Source organism: Salmo salar, chromosome ssa05, assembly GCF_905237065.1.
Source record: "Salmo salar chromosome ssa05, Ssal_v3.1, whole genome shotgun sequence".
In the NCBI taxonomy this organism is placed as follows: domain Eukaryota; kingdom Metazoa; phylum Chordata; class Actinopteri; order Salmoniformes; family Salmonidae; genus Salmo; species Salmo salar.
Window position 1 is genome coordinate 77,456,850 of NC_059446.1, and position 17,621 is coordinate 77,474,470.

Genomic DNA, 17,621 nt, shown 5'->3' on the forward strand with positions numbered 1-17,621 from the left:
GTGGGTATGTGAACCCTGTGCCAATCCCTGAATCTGACAATGATTAACAAATGTAGAGAGGTAAATGGCAGTGTGGGAGTCTTTATCCCTTTACAATTCTACACAAGCTGACAGAAGTCATTAGAACAGAGTGAACAAGACAAAGCACTAACTCAGACTGGAGGAAAAAGAACATCATCAATGTTCATTTGTAGTTGAATGAACAAGTTGAGCAAACACATCATTTTTAATTGACTGAGTTTTTGCCAACGTTTTCTCAAGTTGGAGCTAAGTTTGGGCCAACAATTCTTTGTTGTTGTTCAGGTAACACTTAGCCCCAAAAGTTGAGTAAACAAAAAAATAGTATGTGGAACCAGTTACCTAATTAGTTGAAACAATAGATTTGTGGGGTTTCTTTTTTTTTTACAGTGTGTGTTCTCAATGTAATTAATAACAGAAACGGTTTTGGCCTAAAGCTGAACAAGTACAAGTAAGGGGCATTGGAGTGTGATAGTAACTCAAACATTTTTTTTATTTAACTAGGCATGTCATTTAAGAACATATTCTTATTTACAATGCCTGCCTACACTGGCCAAACCCAGACGATGCTTGGCCAATTGTGCACTGCCCTATAGGACTCCCAATCACAGTCAGATGTGATACAGTCTGGAATCGAACCAGGGACTGTAGTGACGCCCCTTGCACTGAGATGCAGTGCCTTTGACTACTGCGCCACTCGGGAGTTTTACTATAGGCTAGTCCTAGATCATTTCTAGTCATTGTTCACTCTGTGTTCTAGGCACGTCAATAGATGAGACAGTCAATAAGATGTTCATTTTGCTGAACTGGTAGGCTCTCCATTCTTTATAAGAGATTGGACATATGGATGCTATATGGCTATATGGATGCCCACTGCTGGTTCACGATGTTGTGAGAGAAAAATAATATCACTTTTGTAGAGTAGCGGTGGTTGTCACTCAAATAGCGACAACATGAGATGGCCATGTTCGGTATCTAATGTAAGTTACACAGACACACACTCAGCCATAACCCTATAGGTCATTGTCGCCTCCCTTAAAGCAGCTCCTGACGTCGAAGTCAAGGACAAACAGACGTTTGATGGACATCAGAAGGTGTGATTTGAGCAGGGGCGGCACGCGGCAGTAAATGATGTCACCCCGGTGTAACTATGATATAAGAGAAGAGCTGCTGCCTCGTTTCTCTATTGTGAGAACGAAACAGAGGTAGATAAAGAGAGGACAGCACCGGAGCTGGGGGGGGGTAAGCACCGATAGTGGACCAACTATTGTCAAAAATAGAAACGAGGGAAGAGAGAGGTCCTGTGCGGGGTGGCGGGAAAGAAGCGGTGAGTTTATCTAACAACCATTATGTATTTCTAATGTGCTCGACCGTTACACTTTGTGATGTCAACTGCTTTTTCTAATAGCCTACAAGACAAGTCTAGACTATAGCCTATATCACAAAACTATTTCAAAAGTAGGCTTAATAAATATGAAGTAGACTTCTGGGGCATATTGAGGGTGTTAATTCACTACCCAGTCCAGCCCATAGAAATATAATCTCATTCTAGTTCTGTGGTCAAGATGTTATGAACCGGAGTCAGTATCATGCAACCAGTTCGTTATCGTTTAAACAATGAATTCGCACGCACGCCCATGATGAGTTTAGCCTGTGGGTTAGCCCCTTAAATACTTTATTCTAGGTGTCAAAGTTTGTCTTTCCCCAGACTCTTGAGGACGCTTAAATATCTTACCGTTATACGTCTTTGCGATCTCACCTGTACGGTTGTACCTGTCTGTATGTTTCCTACATGCCATAAGACCCAGACATGAGCAAGAAGGACGAGATAGCCTTGGCCAAAGTCAAGATTGAGCAAAACGGAGGCATTGGGTAAATATTTAGGTGCTATGCTGAGAATGTTGTCTTTGGGTGTTTGTATTTTGCCAACAATTGTTTCTATAGTCAGTATAATATCGATTTGTGTTATTATTCCTTCATTGGGATTACGGTCTAGTTCCTGAGTTAACTAACTCAATAACTTAATAACTTTATCTACCGTTTTTAAAGTTTAAAGATTATTATATAAAATTGATTTATAAAATGATGTTGTAGATATTCTGTCTCTTCTAGAGAGGATAAAGATGAAGAGAAAAAGGGAGAAAAGGAGAAAGAGCCAAAGATGCCGATGATTGGCGCCATAGCTCTGGTGAGTAGCCTAGACAAACTGTCACATACTTCTCCAGCTTTACACGCTGTAAACTATTTATTATCAGGGCCCTGAGTGTGTGTGTGTGTACGTGCGTGCGTGCGTGCGTGCTTGCGTTTGTGTGTATGGGTGGGTGGTTGCGCGAAGGTGTGTGCATGTGACTGTGTGCCTGCATGTGAACATGTGCGTGCAACATGCTTGCATGCGTGTAATCATGTGGAAATAGGGGGGGTTGGGGAGTGGTCTGTTTCCTCTGGTCCCCTGCTGGGCCAATAGAATAGCTGAAGGTTGAATTTCCTCTGGTCCCCTGCTGGGCCAGTAGCATAGCTGAAGGTTGAATTTCCTCTGGTCCCCTGCTGGGCCAATAGAATAGCTGAAATTTGAATTTCCTCTGGTCCCCTGCTGGGCCTGTAGAATAGCTGAAGGTTGAATTTCCTCTGGTCCCCTGCTGGGCCAATAGAATAGCTGAAGGTTGAATTTCCTCTGGTCCCCTGCTGGGCCTGTAGAATAGCTGAAGTTTGAATTTCCTCTGGTCCCCTCCTGGGCCAGTAGAATAGCTGAAGGTTGAATTTCCTCTGGTCCCTTGCTGGGCCTGTAGAATAGCTGAAGGTTGAATTTCCTCTGGTCCCCTCCTGGGCCAGTTGAATAGCTGAAGGTTGAATTTCCTCTGGTCCCCTGCTGGGCCAGCAGAATAGCTGAAGGTTGCATTTCCTCTTGTCCCCTCCTGGGCCAGCAGAATAGCTGAAGGTTGAATTTCCTCTGGTCCCCTGCTGGGCCAGTAGAATAGCTGAAGGTTGAATTTCCTCTGGTCCCCTGCTGGGCCAGCAGAATAGCTGAAGGTTGCATTTCCTCTGGTCCCCTGCTGGGCCAGCAGAATAGCTGAAGGTTGCATTTCCTCTGAAGCTGAAGGTTGAGTTTCCTCTGGTCCCCTCTGGGCCAGCAGAATAGCAGAAGGTTAAATTTCCTCTGGTTAGGAGCCTCTACCACTGGAGAAACATACTGGAGTTCTACATACAAAATGACTCAGAGCATTCATTACCTTCATATGTTCTCTTTCTCTCTCTGCTCATCTGTCCATCTCTGTCCCTTTTCCTCTCCACTTTCCTTCCCCTCTTTAATTCTTTCTCCCCTTCCCTCTCCCCTGCCCCTTCTCACTCCCTTTCTCTCTCCTTCCCAATCTCTCACTTTCCTCATATCCCCACCCTGCCCCTCACTCTCGCTCCTCTTCCCCCATGCCTCTATAGTTCAGGTTTGCTGATGGTTGGGACAGGTGGATGATTGTGCTGGGGACCATCATGGCTATGGTTAATGGAACGGTCCTCCCTCTCATGTGTATCGTCTTTGGGGACATGACTGACAGCTTCATAGGAGACTCCATACAGACACAGAATAACTTCACCAGTGAGTCAGTCCCTACACACACAAACACACACACACACACACACACACACACACACACACACACACACACACACACACACACACACACACACACACACACACACACACACACACACACACACACACACACACACATCCACACACACACACACACACACACACACACACACACACACACACACACACACACACACACACACACACACACACACACACACACACACACACACACACACACTCATACACTCTTAAAGGACAACGCCAGCACTTTTCAACCTCATTTTCATCTCCAACGCAATACCAGTGCCTACATGTGAAAATGACACATTTAAAAAAAAATGTTGGAAAAAAATATAAAGTTAAATAGTTATACCCTCTGGCTAGAAACTCATTGCAGGTTTTGAAAATCACTGTTTTTGTGTCACAGATAACAATTTTTTTAGGACCTTTCTTCTTGTATTTTTAACCACAGATCATAGAAACAGGCTGTTTTCATATATAGACACTGGTTTGGTGTTGGAGATATTGAACATGAGGTTGAAAAGTGTTGGAATTGCCCTTTAACTGTCTAACTGTCACATCTTTTCCTGCTCTAGACATCACGTTCCCTGTTTCCAACACCACTCTGGGAGAGGAGATGACGGGGTGAGGCTAAGACTCAATGATATTTCAGTTTACCAAGAAGGGAGTAGTTCCTGATCTTTGACCGGATTTATTTCAGAGGCTCCGTATCCGTGAGTCCGCAAATTCTCACATTATCTCATGGGAACTTGGACTTAATCTATTTTCATAACCTAGACAGGGTGAACTGCATAGTTAAAGGGCAATTTCACCACTTTCAACCTCCTATTCATTATCTCCAGCACCATACCAGTGTCTACATGCGGAAAGTATTCAGACCCCTTGACTTTTTCCACATTTTGTTACGTTACAGGCTTATTCTAAAATGTATTAAATAGTTTTTTCCCCCTCATCAGTCTACACACAATAATGACAAAGAAAAAACAGTTTTTTAGAAATGTTTGCTAATTTATAAAAAAAATTCAACTGAAATATCACATTCACATAAGTATTCAGACCATTTACTCAGTACTTTGTTGAAGCCCCTTTGAAAATGATTACAGCTTCAAGTCTTCTTGGGTATGACGTTACAAGCTTGGGGAGTTTCTCCCATTCTTCTCTGCAGATCCTCTAAAGCTCTGTCAGGTTGGATGAGGAGCGTTGCTGCACAGCTATTTTCAGGTCTCTCCAGAGACGTTTGATCGGGTTCAAGTCCGGGCTTGGCTGTGTGCTTAGGGTCGTTGTCCTGTTGGAAGGGGAATCTTCGCCCCAGTCTGAGGTCCTGAGCGCTCTGGAGCAGGTTTTCATCAAGGATCTCTCTGTAATTTGCTCTGTCATCTTTGCTTCAATCCTGACTAGTCTCCCAGTCCCTGCTGCTGAAAAAACATCCCCACAGCATGATGCTGCCGCCACCATGCTTCACCGTAGAGATGGTGCCAGGTTTCCTCCAGACGTGACGCTTGGGATTCAGGCCAAAGAGTTCAATCTTGGTTACATCAAATCAAATCAAATTTAATTTGTCACATACGCTGAATATGTACATGTAGGTAGAGTTATTAAAGTGACCATACATAGATAATAACAGAGAGTAGCAGCAGCGTAGAGTGAGGGGAGGGGGTAATGCAAATAGTTTGGGTTGCCATCTGATTAGCTGTTCAGGAGTCTTATAGTCTTATGGCTTGGTGGTAGAAGCTGTTTAGAAGCCTCTTGGAGATAGACTTGGCGCTCCAGTACCGCTTGCCGTGCAGTAGCAGAGAGAACAGTCTATGACTAGGGTGGCTGGAGTCTTTGACAATTTTTAGGGCCTTCCTCTGACACCGCCTGGTGTAGACTGGGACTTACGAAAGCTAAGGCTAGCTTTTTCTAACAGAAATGTGCATCCTGTAGCACTAATTTCAAACAGTTTTGGGACACTGTAAAGTCCATGGAGAATAAGAGCACCTCCTCCCAGCTGCCCACTGCACTGAGGCTAGGAAACACTGTCACCACCGATAAATCTACGATAATCGATAATTTCAATAAGCATTTTCTAAGGCTGGCCATGCTTTCCACCTGGCTACCCCTACCCTGGCCAACAGCTCTGCACCCCCTGCAGCAACTTTTAAAAAGAGGTCCTGGATGGTAGGAAGCTTGGCCCCGGTGATGTACTGGGCCGTACTCATTACCCTCTACAGGGCCTTGCGGTCGGAGGCCGAGCAGTTGCCATACCAGGCAGGGAAACAGACCAGAGAATCTTGTTTCTTATGGTCTGAGAGTCTTTAGGTGCCTTTTGGCAAACTGCAAGTGGGCTGTCGTGCCTTTTACTGAGGAGTCGCTTCCGTCTGGCCACTCTACCATAAAGGCCTGATTGGTGGAGTGCTGCAGAGATGGTTGTCCTTCTGAAAGGTTCTCCCATCTCCACAGAGGAACTCTAGAGCTCTGTCAGAGTGACCACCTCCCTGACCAAGGCCCTTCTCCCCCGATTGCTCAGTTTGGCCAGGCGTCCAGCTCTAGGAAGAGTCTTCGTGCTTCCAAACTTCTTCCATTTAAGAATGATCGAGGCCACCATCTTCTTGAGGACCTTCAATGCTGCAGAAATGTTTTGGTACCCTTCCCCAGATCTGTGCCTCAACAAAATCCTGTCTCGGAGCTCTACGGACAATTCCTTTGACCTCGTGGCTTGGTTTTTCCTCTGACATGCACTGTCAACTGTGGGACCTTATATAGACAGGTGTGTGCCTTTCCAAATCATGTCCAATCAATTGAATTTACCACAGGTGGACTCCAATGAAGTTGTAGAAACATCAAGGATCATCAATGGAAACAGGATGCACCTGAGCTCAATTTCAAGTCTCATCGCAAAGGGTCTGAATACTTATGTAAATATGGTATTTTTATTTTATTTTATTTTTTATACATTTGCAATAATTTCCAAAAAACTGTTTTAGCTTAGTCATTATGGGGTATTGTGTGTAGATTTCTGAGGAATGTGCTTTTTTAACCCATTTTAGAATAAGGCTGTAAAGTAACAAAATGTGGAAAAAGTCAAGGGGCCTGAATACTTTCCAAAGGCACTGTATGTGAAAACAGTGTTTCTATGTCCTGTGGTTAAAAAGTTAAGGTAAAAGATCTTTAAAAATTCTGTCATTAAAAGTAAACACAATGAGATGAAGCGGTGACGCGGGTAGCAGGACAATTGCACTCCCCCCGGGCTTGAAACCCGTTGCAGGTTTTGAAAATCACTGTGTTTTTACTTTTAATTATATTAATCGTAAGGATCAACGCCTGGGACGAGAAGCAGGTACAGGGAGTGAACATTTAATTAACCACGAACATGGAACAGGACAGGACAGCGTCTGGACAGGAACACACAACGACATTAATGCAGACACAGGGAACACACGGGGAAGCAGACAGTTATAGACAGGGCAATCAACAAAGGGAAGGAGTCCAGGTGAGTCCAATGAGCGCTGCTGCGCATAATGAGCGCCTGACAGGGAGAGCGGGAGCAGGCGTGACATTAATGATGTCATAGGGTAGGATTGTGCAGGACCTTCTTTTATTTTGAACCACAGAACCTTGAAACACACCGATTTGACATATTTCAGATATATGAACGGATACAGAGCCTCAGAATTTAAAGATCTGGTCCCAGATAAGGAGCTACTTCCCTATAAAATAAATTGTACTGTCAAATGGCATATTCAAGAGATCACCTTTACCTCTCTGCCTTTTGTATAGATTTATACGTATAGATTCACCTGTGTAATGTAAACACACATACAGTCACTTAATGCCCTGTGTCACCGTCATGTTTACAAAGTCATTATTCTCTAAAATGTACCTCTTTGCCCCAATTATCTCCAAACCATCATTAAGGTTTTGTCTGGATGTGTGTGTGTTGACCAGCTGTATGTCTGTATTCCAGCCATGCTATCTACTACTCTATAATGGGTGCGGTGGTGTTGGTAGCAGCCTACATGCAGGTGGCCTTCTGGACCCTGGCGGCAGGCAGGCAGGTCAAACGCCTCAGGAAGCTCTTCTTCCACTGCATCATGCAGCAGGAGATCGGCTGGTTCGACGTCAACGAGACGGGAGAACTGAACACACGCCTAACAGAGTGAGGAGCTCCTATAGGAATGGATTGGTGTTTATAGGGGAAGGTGTTTTTACATTGATACCATCTGGATGTAGCTTCAGGGTTTAAACAGCCCTGTTCAATCAAATATGGGGAGTGTGCACATGCGTGTGTGTGTATGTGTGCGTGTTTATGTGTGTGTGTGTGTGTGTGTGTGTATGTACGTATGTTTGCGTGTATGTGTGTGAATGTGAATGTATGTGAGTGTGTATGTGAGTGTGTGTGTGAGTGTATGTGTGTGTGAGTGTATGTGTGAGTGTATGTGTGTGTGAGTGTATGTGTGTGTGTGTATGTATGTGTGTGTATGAGTGTGTGTGTGTGTGTGTATGTGTGTGTTTGCGTGTGTGTATTAGTTGTATGTGTGTATGTGTGAATGTGTATATGTTATATTCTGTATTTCCTCCCCTCCACAGTGACATCTATAAGATCAACGAGGGGATAGGTGACAAGGTGGGCATGTTGATCCAGTCCTTCACCACCTTCATCGTTTCCTTCATCATCGGCTTCAGCAAAGGATGGAAGCTCACCCTGGTCATCCTGGCTGTCAGCCCTGTGCTGGGCTTCTCCGCTTTTATATTCAGCAAGGTGGGCCTCACACACACACACACACACACACACACACACACACACACACACACACACACACACACACACACACACACACACGCACACACACACACACCTCTCTTGACTGTCTTTCTCCGTTGTGTGTCTCTAGGTACTGACGTCCTTCACATCCCTGGAGCAGAGTGCTTATGCTAAAGCTGGAGCCGTGGCTGAGGAGGTGATCTCTTCTGTCAGAACAGTCTTCGCCTTCGGTGGACAACAGAAGGAGATAACCAGGTGTGTGTGAGAGAGAGGGGGGGGTAGAATGGAGACTTTTTGCTAACGTTAAAGGAGCGGTAACTAAGGCAACAGACGGGTCACCAGGATAATGTTCCTAAAGGACTTGTTGCTGCTGTGAAGACCATTAGCCTGAGCAGAGTCAGTAGTTGTTATTGTTCTATAAGTGGATAGACCAGTCCACAACACTCTGTGTAAAACCATCAGTGAGGAGGATAATTGGATTAGTGTGGTGTGTTTGTATATGTATACCATCTCTCTCTCTCTCTCTCTCTCTCTCTCTCTCTCTCTCTCTCTCTCTCTCTCTCTCTCTCTCTCTCTCTCTCTCTCTCATTCCCTCTGTCTCTCTCTGTATTTCCCTCTCATTCCATCTGTCTCTCTGTGTTTTTCGCTCTCTTTCAATTATTGTGCGTGTGCGTGTGTGTGTGTGTGTGTGTGTGTGTGTGTGTGTGTGTGTGTGTGTGTGTGTGTGTGTGTTGTTTTGTACCATAGGTACCAGAAAAACCTGGAGGATGCTAAGAACATGGGGATCCGTAAAGCCATCTCTGCTAACATCGCCATGGGCTTCACCTTCCTGATGATCTACTTGTCCTACGCTCTGTCCTTCTGGTACGGCAGCACACTCATCCTATCTGGAGAATACACCATTGGAACTGTCCTCACCGTGAGTACACACACACACACACACACACACACACACACACACACACACACACACACACACACACACACACACACACACACACAGTCTTGTATAACTAACCTAGTGGGGATACACAATTCAGTCTCATTCAAAATCTTATTTTCCCTAACCCCCATTAACTCTAACCCTAACCCTAGCTCCTAAACCTAGAATTAACCCTAGCTCCTAATCCTAGAATTAACCCTAGCTCCTAACCCTAGAATTAACCCTAGCTCCTAACCCTAGAATTAACCCTAGCTCCTAACCCTAGAATTAATCCTAGCTCCAAACCCTAGAATTAACCCTAGCTCCTAACCCGAGAATTAACCCTAGCTCCTAACCCGAGAATTAACCCTAGCTCCTAACCCTAGAATTAATCCTAGCTCCAAACCCTAGAATTAACCCTAGCTCCAAACCCTAAACCTAATTCTAACCTTATGTAACGATCGTCTGGAAGAGGGGACCAAGGTGCAGCGGAGTTAGTGTTCATCTTGATTTTTAATGATACACTTCAAAAAACAAACAGGGAAACCGAAAGCCAACAGTTCTGTCGGTGCAAACCACACAACAGAAACAACTACCCACAAAACCCCAAAGGAAAACAGGCTGCCTAAGTATGATTCCTAATCAGAGACAACGATAGACAGCTGCCTCTGATTAGGAACCCTACTCGGCCCAAAACAAAGAAATACAAAAATAGAAAAAGGAACATAGAACGCCCACCCAATGTAACACCCTGGCCTAACCAAAATAAAGAACAAAAAACCCTCTCTATGGCCAGGGCGTTACACCTTAACACTAATTCTAACCTTAACCCTAAACCCCACTAGAAATACAATTTGTAGGGACCAACAGAATGTCCTGAGTTGGTCAAATTTGTGTTTGTTTACTATAGTTAAACACACACACACACACACACACACACACACACACACACACACACACACACACACACACACACACACACACACACACACACACACACACTGATGTTAATTTGTGTCCTGTAGGTGTTCTTCACAGTGTTGATCGGGGCGTTTGCCATGGGACAGACTTCTCCTAATGTCCAGGCCTTTGCCAGTGCCCGGGGAGCGGCACACAAAGTCTACAACATCATCGACAACGTGAGACACACACCCTCTCCTCACACACACACACACACACTCTGGGCTGATCAGGGTTAACACAGAGCTAAGCATCACTGTGGTTATAGCAGAATGGACTGTTCTTAGTTCACTGTGCGTTTGTGAATGGTTCACGATTGTTAATGTTTCACGATGACTTGAGTTTACAACGCACAGTCAGACAGACATGCTTATATACAGTATTTACACACTGAGGAACGTGGTTGAATATGAATACCCTGACCATCAAAATATTGTGTTGTAAAACAAACTTTTTACTATCAAGAGAAATCAAAGTTACATTCTTTGAACTCTCCCCCAATCACACACACACACACACACACACACACACACACACACACACACACACACACACACACACACACACACACACACACACACTCGCACACACAAACACACACAAACAAATACACACACACAGGTGGTGGGGGACTCATAGAGAGAGGGGAGAGAGAGGCGGGGGACTCATAGAAAGAGGGGAGAGAGAGGCGGGGGACTTACAGAGAGAGGGTAGAGAGAGAGGTGGGGGACTCATAGAGAGAGGGGAGAGAGAGGCGGGGGACTCATAGAAAGAGGGGAGAGAGAGGCGGGGGACTTACAGAGAGAGGGTAGAGAGAGAGGTGGGGGACTCATAGAGAGAGGGGAGAGAGAGAGGTGGGGGACTCACAGAGAGAGGGTAGAGAGAGAGGTGGGGGACTCATAGAGAGAGGGGAGAGAGAGGTGGGGGACTCACAGAGAGAGGGGAGAGAGAGGCGGGGGACTCATAGAAAGAGGGGAGAGAGAGGCGGGGGACTTACAGAGAGAGGGTAGAGAGAGAGGTGGGGGACTCATAGAGAGAGGGGAGAGAGAGGCGGGGGACTCATAGAAAGAGGGGAGAGAGAGGCGGGGGACTTACAGAGAGAGGGTAGAGAGAGAGGTGGGGGACTCATAGAGAGAGGGGAGAGAGAGAGGTGGGGGACTCACAGAGAGAGGGTAGAGAGAGAGGTGGGGGACTCATAGAGAGAGGGGAGAGAGAGGTGGGGGACTCATAGAGAGAGGGGAGAGAGAGAGGTGGGGGACTCACAGAGAGAGGGTAGAGAGAGAGGTGGGGGACTCATAGAGAGAGGGGAGAGAGAGGTGGGGGACTCATAGAGAGAGGGGAGAGAGAGGCGGGGGACTCATAGAAAGAGGGGAGAGAGAGGCGCGGGACTCATAGAGAGAGGGGAGAGAGAGAGGTGGGGGACTCATAGAGAGAGGGGAGAGAGAGGTAGGGGACTCATAGAGGGAGGGGAGAGAGAGGTGGGGGACTCATAGCGGGAGGGGAGAGAGAGGCGGGGGACTCATAGAGAGAGGGGAGAGAGAGCGGGGGACTCAGAGAGAGAGGGGAGAGAGAGGCAGGGGACTCATAGAGAGAGGGTAGAGAGAGAGGTGGGGGACTCAGAGAGAGAGGGGAGAGAGAGAGGTGGGGGACTCATAGAGAGAGGGGAGAGAGAGGTAGGGGACTCAGAGGGAGGGGAGAGAGAGGTGGGGGGACTCATAGCGGGAGGGGAGAGAGAGGCGGGGGACTCATAGAGAGAGGGGAGAGAGAGGCGGGGGACTCAGAGAGAGAGGGGAGAGAGAGGCAGGGGACTCAAGAGAGAGGGTAGAGAGAGAGGTGGGGGACTCAGAGAGAGAGGGGAGAGAGAGGCGGGGGACTCATAGAGAGAGGGGAGAGAGAGGCGGGGGACTCAGAGAGAGAGGGGAGAGAGAGGCAGGGGACTCATAGAGAGAGGGTAGAGAGAGAGGTGGGGGACTCAGAGAGAGAGGGGAGAGAGAGGCGGGGGACTCATAGAGAGAGGGGAGAGAGAGGCGTGGGACTCAGAGAGAGAGGGGAGAGAGAGGCGGGGGACTCATAGAGAGAGGGGAGAGAGAGGCGGGGGACTCATAGAGAGAGGGGAGAGAGAGGCGGGGGACTCATAGAAAGAGGGGAGAGAGAGGCGGGGGACTTACAGAGAGAGGGTAGAGAGAGAGGTGGGGGACTCATAGAGAGAGGGGAGAGAGAGAGGTGGGGGACTCGTAGAGAGAGAGGTGGGGGACTCATAGAGAGAGGGGAGAGAGAGGCGGGGGACTCATAGAGAGAGGGGAGAGAGAGGCGGGGGACTCAGAGAGAGGGGAGAGAGAGGCGGGGGACTCAGAGAGAGAGGGGAGAGAGAGGTGGGGGACTCATAGAGAGAGGGGGAGAGAGGCGGGGGACTCAAGAGAGAGGGGAGAGAGAGGTGGGGGACTCAGAGAGAGAGGGGAGAGAGAGGCGGGGGACTCAGAGAGAGAGGGGAGAGAGAGGCAGGGGACTCATAGAGAGAGGGGAGCGAGAGGCGGGGGACTCAGAGAGAGAGGGGAGAGAGAGGCAGGGGACTCATAGAGAGAGGGGAGCGAGAGGCGGGGGACTCATAGAGAGAGGGGAGCGAGAGGCGGGGGACTCATAGAGAGAGGGGAGAGAGAGGCGGGGGACTCATAGAGAGAGAGGAGAGAGAGGCGGGGGACTCATAGAGAGAGGGGAGAGAGAGGCGGGGGACTCATAGAGAGAGGGGAGAGAGAGGCGTGGGACTCATAGAGAGAGGGGAGAGAGAGGCGGGGGACTCTTAGAGGGAGGGAGGTCTGATGGAAAGAAGGAGGGTGGAGGGAGGGGACTAAAAGAGAGGGGCGTAGAGAGCAGGAGGCTAAAGCACAGTCCCCAATCACCAATCACCACACTCCCACCAGAATCAATCCTTTCTGATTTGGCCCACCATTTTAGCTGCAGGCTGCTCTGAATGGGGCCTTGAATTCCAGCTGGAATTGCTGTCTACTTATATAATGTCTATGGTGTGAATGGGGAAACTTTTTGGACTCTGTAGAGCGCTTAACACACAGTAGAATAACACACATCTTTCCCCACTGAGCAGTCAGGAATACAGGGAGTCTTCAGAAGGGGATGTTTATGCTGCTGTATAAACCAGGCCTCTGTGTCTGTGTGTATTTATGCTGCTGTATAAATCAGGCCTCTGTGTCTGTGTGTGTTTATGCTGCTGTATAAATCAGGCCTCTCTGTCTGTGTGTGTTTATGCTGCTGTATAAATCAGGCCTCTGTGTTTCTGTGTGTGTTTATGCTACTGTATAAACCAGGCCTCTGTGTCTGTGTGTGTTTATGCTGCTGTATAAATCAGGCCTCTCTGTCTGTGTGTGTTTATGCTGCTGTATAAACCAGGCCTCTGTGTCTGTGTGTGTTTATGCTGCTGTATAAATCAGGCCTCTGTGTCTGTGTGTGTTTATGCTGCTGTATAAACCAGGCCTCTGTGTCTGTGTGTGTTTATGCTGCTGTATAAACCAGGCCTCTGTGTCTGTGTGTGTTTATGCTGCTGTATAAATCAGGCCTCTCTGTCTGTGTGTGTTTATGCTGCTGTATAAACCAGGCCTCTGTGTCTGTGTGTGTTTATGCTGCTGTATAAATCAGGCCTCTGTGTCTGTGTGTGTTTATGCTGCTGTATAAACCAGGCCTCTGTGTCTGTGTGTATTTATGCTGCTGTATAAACCAGGCCTCTGTGTCTGTGTGTGTTTATGCTGCTGTATAAATCAGGCCTCTGTGTCTGTGTGTGTTTATGCTGCTGTATAAACCAGGCCTCTGTGTCTGTGTGTGTTTATGCTGCTGTATAAACCAGGCCTCTGTGTGTCTGTGTGTGTTTATGCTGCTGTATAAATCAGGGCTCTGTGTGTCTGTGTGTGTTTATGCTGCTGTATAAACCAGGCCTCTGTGTCTGTGTGTGTTTATGCTGCTGTATAAATCAGGCCTCTGTGTGTCTGTGTGTGTTTATGCTGCTGTATAAATCAGGATACTCTTCTCACGCACCATATTGGTTGAAAAATATTTACCGGCAATATAATACGCCTGTAGTATTTTATGGTATCATTTATGTGTACAGTAATTAGTTGAATGTTTATGTTCTAAGTCTCACTGCTGTTGTTGTTTGTCTGTTCAGAAACCCCACATCAACAGCTACTCAGACCACGGCCACAAGCCTGATGTCATCAAAGGAAACATAGAGTTTAACAACATCCATTTCACCTACCCCTCACGACCCGACGTCAAAGTATGTGCTGCCTTCTTTACGTGTGCGTGTGTTGATGTCCAGTAGATGTTTGTAGATGTTAAACAGTGTGTTTCTGTGTGTGTCTCTTTGTAGGTGTTGAATGGAATGTCTCTGAGTGTGCGTAGTGGCCAGACCATAGCACTGGTAGGCAGTAGTGGCTGTGGGAAAAGCACCACCGTTCAGCTGCTGCAGCGGTTCTATGATCCACAAGAGGGATCAGTGAGTATCATGGAAAACACACACACACACACACACACACACACACACACACACACACACACACACACACACACACACACACACACACACACACACACACACACACACACACACACACACACACACACACACACACACACACACAGTATCTGTTCTGTAACTATGCCCTCTGTGTTCTGTAGGTGTGTGTAGATGGTCATGACGTGCGCTCCCTGAATGTGCGCTTCCTGAGAGAGATGATTGGCGTTGTCAGTCAGGAGCCCATCCTGTTTGCTACCACCATCGCTGAGAACATCCGCTACGGTCGACCTGACGTCACACATCAGGAGATAGAACAGGCTGCTAGGGAGGCCAACGCCTACGACTTCATCATGACACTACCTGATGTACGTTACTCTGTCTGTCTGTCTGTCTGTCTGTCTGTCTGTCTGTCTGTCTGTCTGTCTGTCTGTCTGTCTGTCTGTCTGTCTGTCTGTCTGTCTGTCTGTCTGTCTGTCTGTCTGTCTGTCTGTCTGTCTGTCTGTCTGTGAGTGTGGTCTGTCTGTCTGTCTGTCTGTCTGTCTGTCTGTCTGTCTGTCTGTCTGTCTGTCTGTCTGTCTGTCTGTCTGTCTGTCTGTCTGTCTGTCTGTGAGTGTGGTCTGTCTGTCTGTCTGTCTGTCTGTCTGTCTGTCTGTCTGTCTGTCTGTCTGTCTGTCTGTCTGTCTGTCTGTCTGTCTGTCTGTCTGTCTGTCTGTCTGCCTAACTGCCTGCCTGCCTGCCTGCCTGCCTGCCTGCCTGTGAGTGTGGTGTGTGTGTCTCTGTGTGTGTGTCTGTTTGTCTGTCTGTGTGTGTGTCTCTGTGCGTGTGTGTGTGTGTGTGTGTGTGTGTGTGTGTGTGTGTGTGTGTGTGTGTGTGTGTGGTAGTGGTAGTACTATAACTAATGCTAGATAATGATTGATTACAGTATATTGATAATATTGTTTCTGTTGAGCAGAAGTTTGAGACTCTAGTTGGAGACAGAGGAACCCAGATGAGTGGAGGACAGAAACAGAGGATCGCTATCGCACGCGCTCTCGTACGCAACCCCAAGATCCTCTTGTTGGATGAGGCTACCTCAGCCCTCGACGCCGAGAGTGAGACCATCGTACAGGCTGCTTTGGACAAGGTAGAGGACACACACACACACACACACACGCACGCACGCACACACACACACACACACACACACACACACACACACACACACACACACACACACACACACACACACGCACGCACGCACGCACGCACGCACGCACACACGCACACACACACACACCCTTTGCACCAGTTTATCAACATCTACTAAACATTGCTATGCCCCCCCCACTCCCCCACTCCTTCCCTCCCACCCCCTCCAGGTGAGACAGGGTCGTACTACCATCGTGGTGGCCCATCGTCTGTCTACTATCCGTAATGCTGATGTGATCGCAGGCTTCCAGAAGGGAGAGATCGTAGAGCTGGGAACACACAGCCAACTGATGGAAAAAAAAGGAGTCTACCACACACTGGTCACCATGCAGGTAACACACACACACACACCCTCCTCACACCCTCCTCACACCCTCTTCACACATCTTGCATCTACGTCACCATTTAGGTAACAGCGTTATCAAAACAGTGTCACACACACGCCACATAACAAACAAATACACACATTTTACTCTATATTCTATTCTGTTGTGTTCTTCCAGACGTTTAAGAGTCCTGAGGAGGGCAAGGAGGCTGTGGAGGAGCAGGTTCTGGAGGGGAAGAGTCCGTCAGTGACGCCGTTCTCAGAGACCACCCTCATCAGGAGGAAATCTACCAAGGGATCGTCCTTCATCGGCTCAGAGAAAGGAGACAAGGACAAGACTGAGGTGGAAGAAGAGGTAAGGCTATGGAGCTAGAGGTACTAGCTAGAATGGATATTCCCATTTCAATCCAGGATCAGTAGTGGACACACTGGGACATAATTGGTGTACCATTTGGAATGTTTCTGATGATCTCTCTCTCTCTTCTCTCTCTCCTTCCTTTCTCTCTCTCTTTCTCTCTCTGTCTTCTCTCTCTCCTTTTCTCTCTCTTTCTCTCTCTCTTCTCTCTCTCCTTCCTTTCTCTCTCTCTTTCTCTCTCCCTTTCTCTCTCCTCTCTCCTTCCTTTCTCTCTCTCTTTCTCTCTCTCTTCTCTCTCCTTCCTTTCTCTCTCTGTCTTCTCTCTCTCCTTCCTTTCTTTCTCTATCTTCTCTCTCTCTTTCTCTCTCATTCCTCTCACTCTCTGTCTTCTCTCTTTCTCTCTCTGTCTTCTCTCTCACTTCTCTCTCCTTTCTCTCTCTCTTTCTCTCTCCTTCCTCTCTCTCTCTGTCTTCTCTGTCTCCCCAGGATGAGGAGATTCCTCCTGTGTCGTTTCTGAAGGTGTTGAAGCTGAACCTTCCTGAGTGGCCCTATATGGTGGTTGGTGTGATCTGTGCCACTATCAACGGGGGCATGCAACCTCTCTTCGCTGTCATCTTCTCTAAAATCGTCGCTGTATGTTAAATATCAGTTAATACCAGATATCATCATTCTACGTTTACTCATTTATTTCAGTTTATTCATCTTCTCCCACGTCATTACTGTAAGTCGAATTAGTCATATTCCATCAAATAGCATCACCTCAGATGATCAGGTTTGTGTTGTTGTCATGTTTCAGGTGTTTGCAGAGCAAGACCAGGAACTAGTTAGACAACGCTCCTCGTTCTACTCTATCATGTTCGCCTTCATTGGAGTCGTCTCCTTCATAACCATGTTCCTACAGGTACGCACACACCTCACCTAATGCTAAATAATATGATGAATGAGTGACAGAATGTGGGAGGGGCTTCGGTTTGTAT

The 17,621-nt window shown here is 47.3% G+C and overlaps 1 protein-coding gene across 2 annotated transcripts in view; it reads left to right on the plus strand.

Moving 5' to 3' along the window:
• The first annotated feature begins 1,062 nt into the window (after window positions 1–1,062).
• Window positions 1,063–17,621, plus strand: part of LOC106576009 (ATP-dependent translocase ABCB1-like) — a 31,687-nt gene continuing 15,128 nt past the window's right edge. The window contains exons 1-18 of one of the 2 annotated variants that reach the window (XM_045718988.1): window positions 1,063–1,345; window positions 1,821–1,890; window positions 2,113–2,206; window positions 3,451–3,607; window positions 4,204–4,252; window positions 7,575–7,766; window positions 8,198–8,369; window positions 8,503–8,627; window positions 9,120–9,291; window positions 10,320–10,433; window positions 14,426–14,536; window positions 14,630–14,755; window positions 14,938–15,141; window positions 15,729–15,899; window positions 16,135–16,296; window positions 16,468–16,644; window positions 17,131–17,277; window positions 17,441–17,545. In XM_045718988.1, coding sequence (XP_045574944.1) covers window positions 1,829–1,890; window positions 2,113–2,206; window positions 3,451–3,607; window positions 4,204–4,252; window positions 7,575–7,766; window positions 8,198–8,369; window positions 8,503–8,627; window positions 9,120–9,291; window positions 10,320–10,433; window positions 14,426–14,536; window positions 14,630–14,755; window positions 14,938–15,141; window positions 15,729–15,899; window positions 16,135–16,296; window positions 16,468–16,644; window positions 17,131–17,277; window positions 17,441–17,545 — 2,340 coding nt within the window. In that variant the 5' untranslated portion in view covers window positions 1,063–1,345; window positions 1,821–1,828. The remainder of the gene's footprint in view (window positions 1,346–1,820; window positions 1,891–2,112; window positions 2,207–3,450; window positions 3,608–4,203; window positions 4,253–7,574; window positions 7,767–8,197; window positions 8,370–8,502; window positions 8,628–9,119; window positions 9,292–10,319; window positions 10,434–14,425; window positions 14,537–14,629; window positions 14,756–14,937; window positions 15,142–15,728; window positions 15,900–16,134; window positions 16,297–16,467; window positions 16,645–17,130; window positions 17,278–17,440; window positions 17,546–17,621) is intronic. The other variant, XM_045718989.1, reaches the window with a different exon arrangement.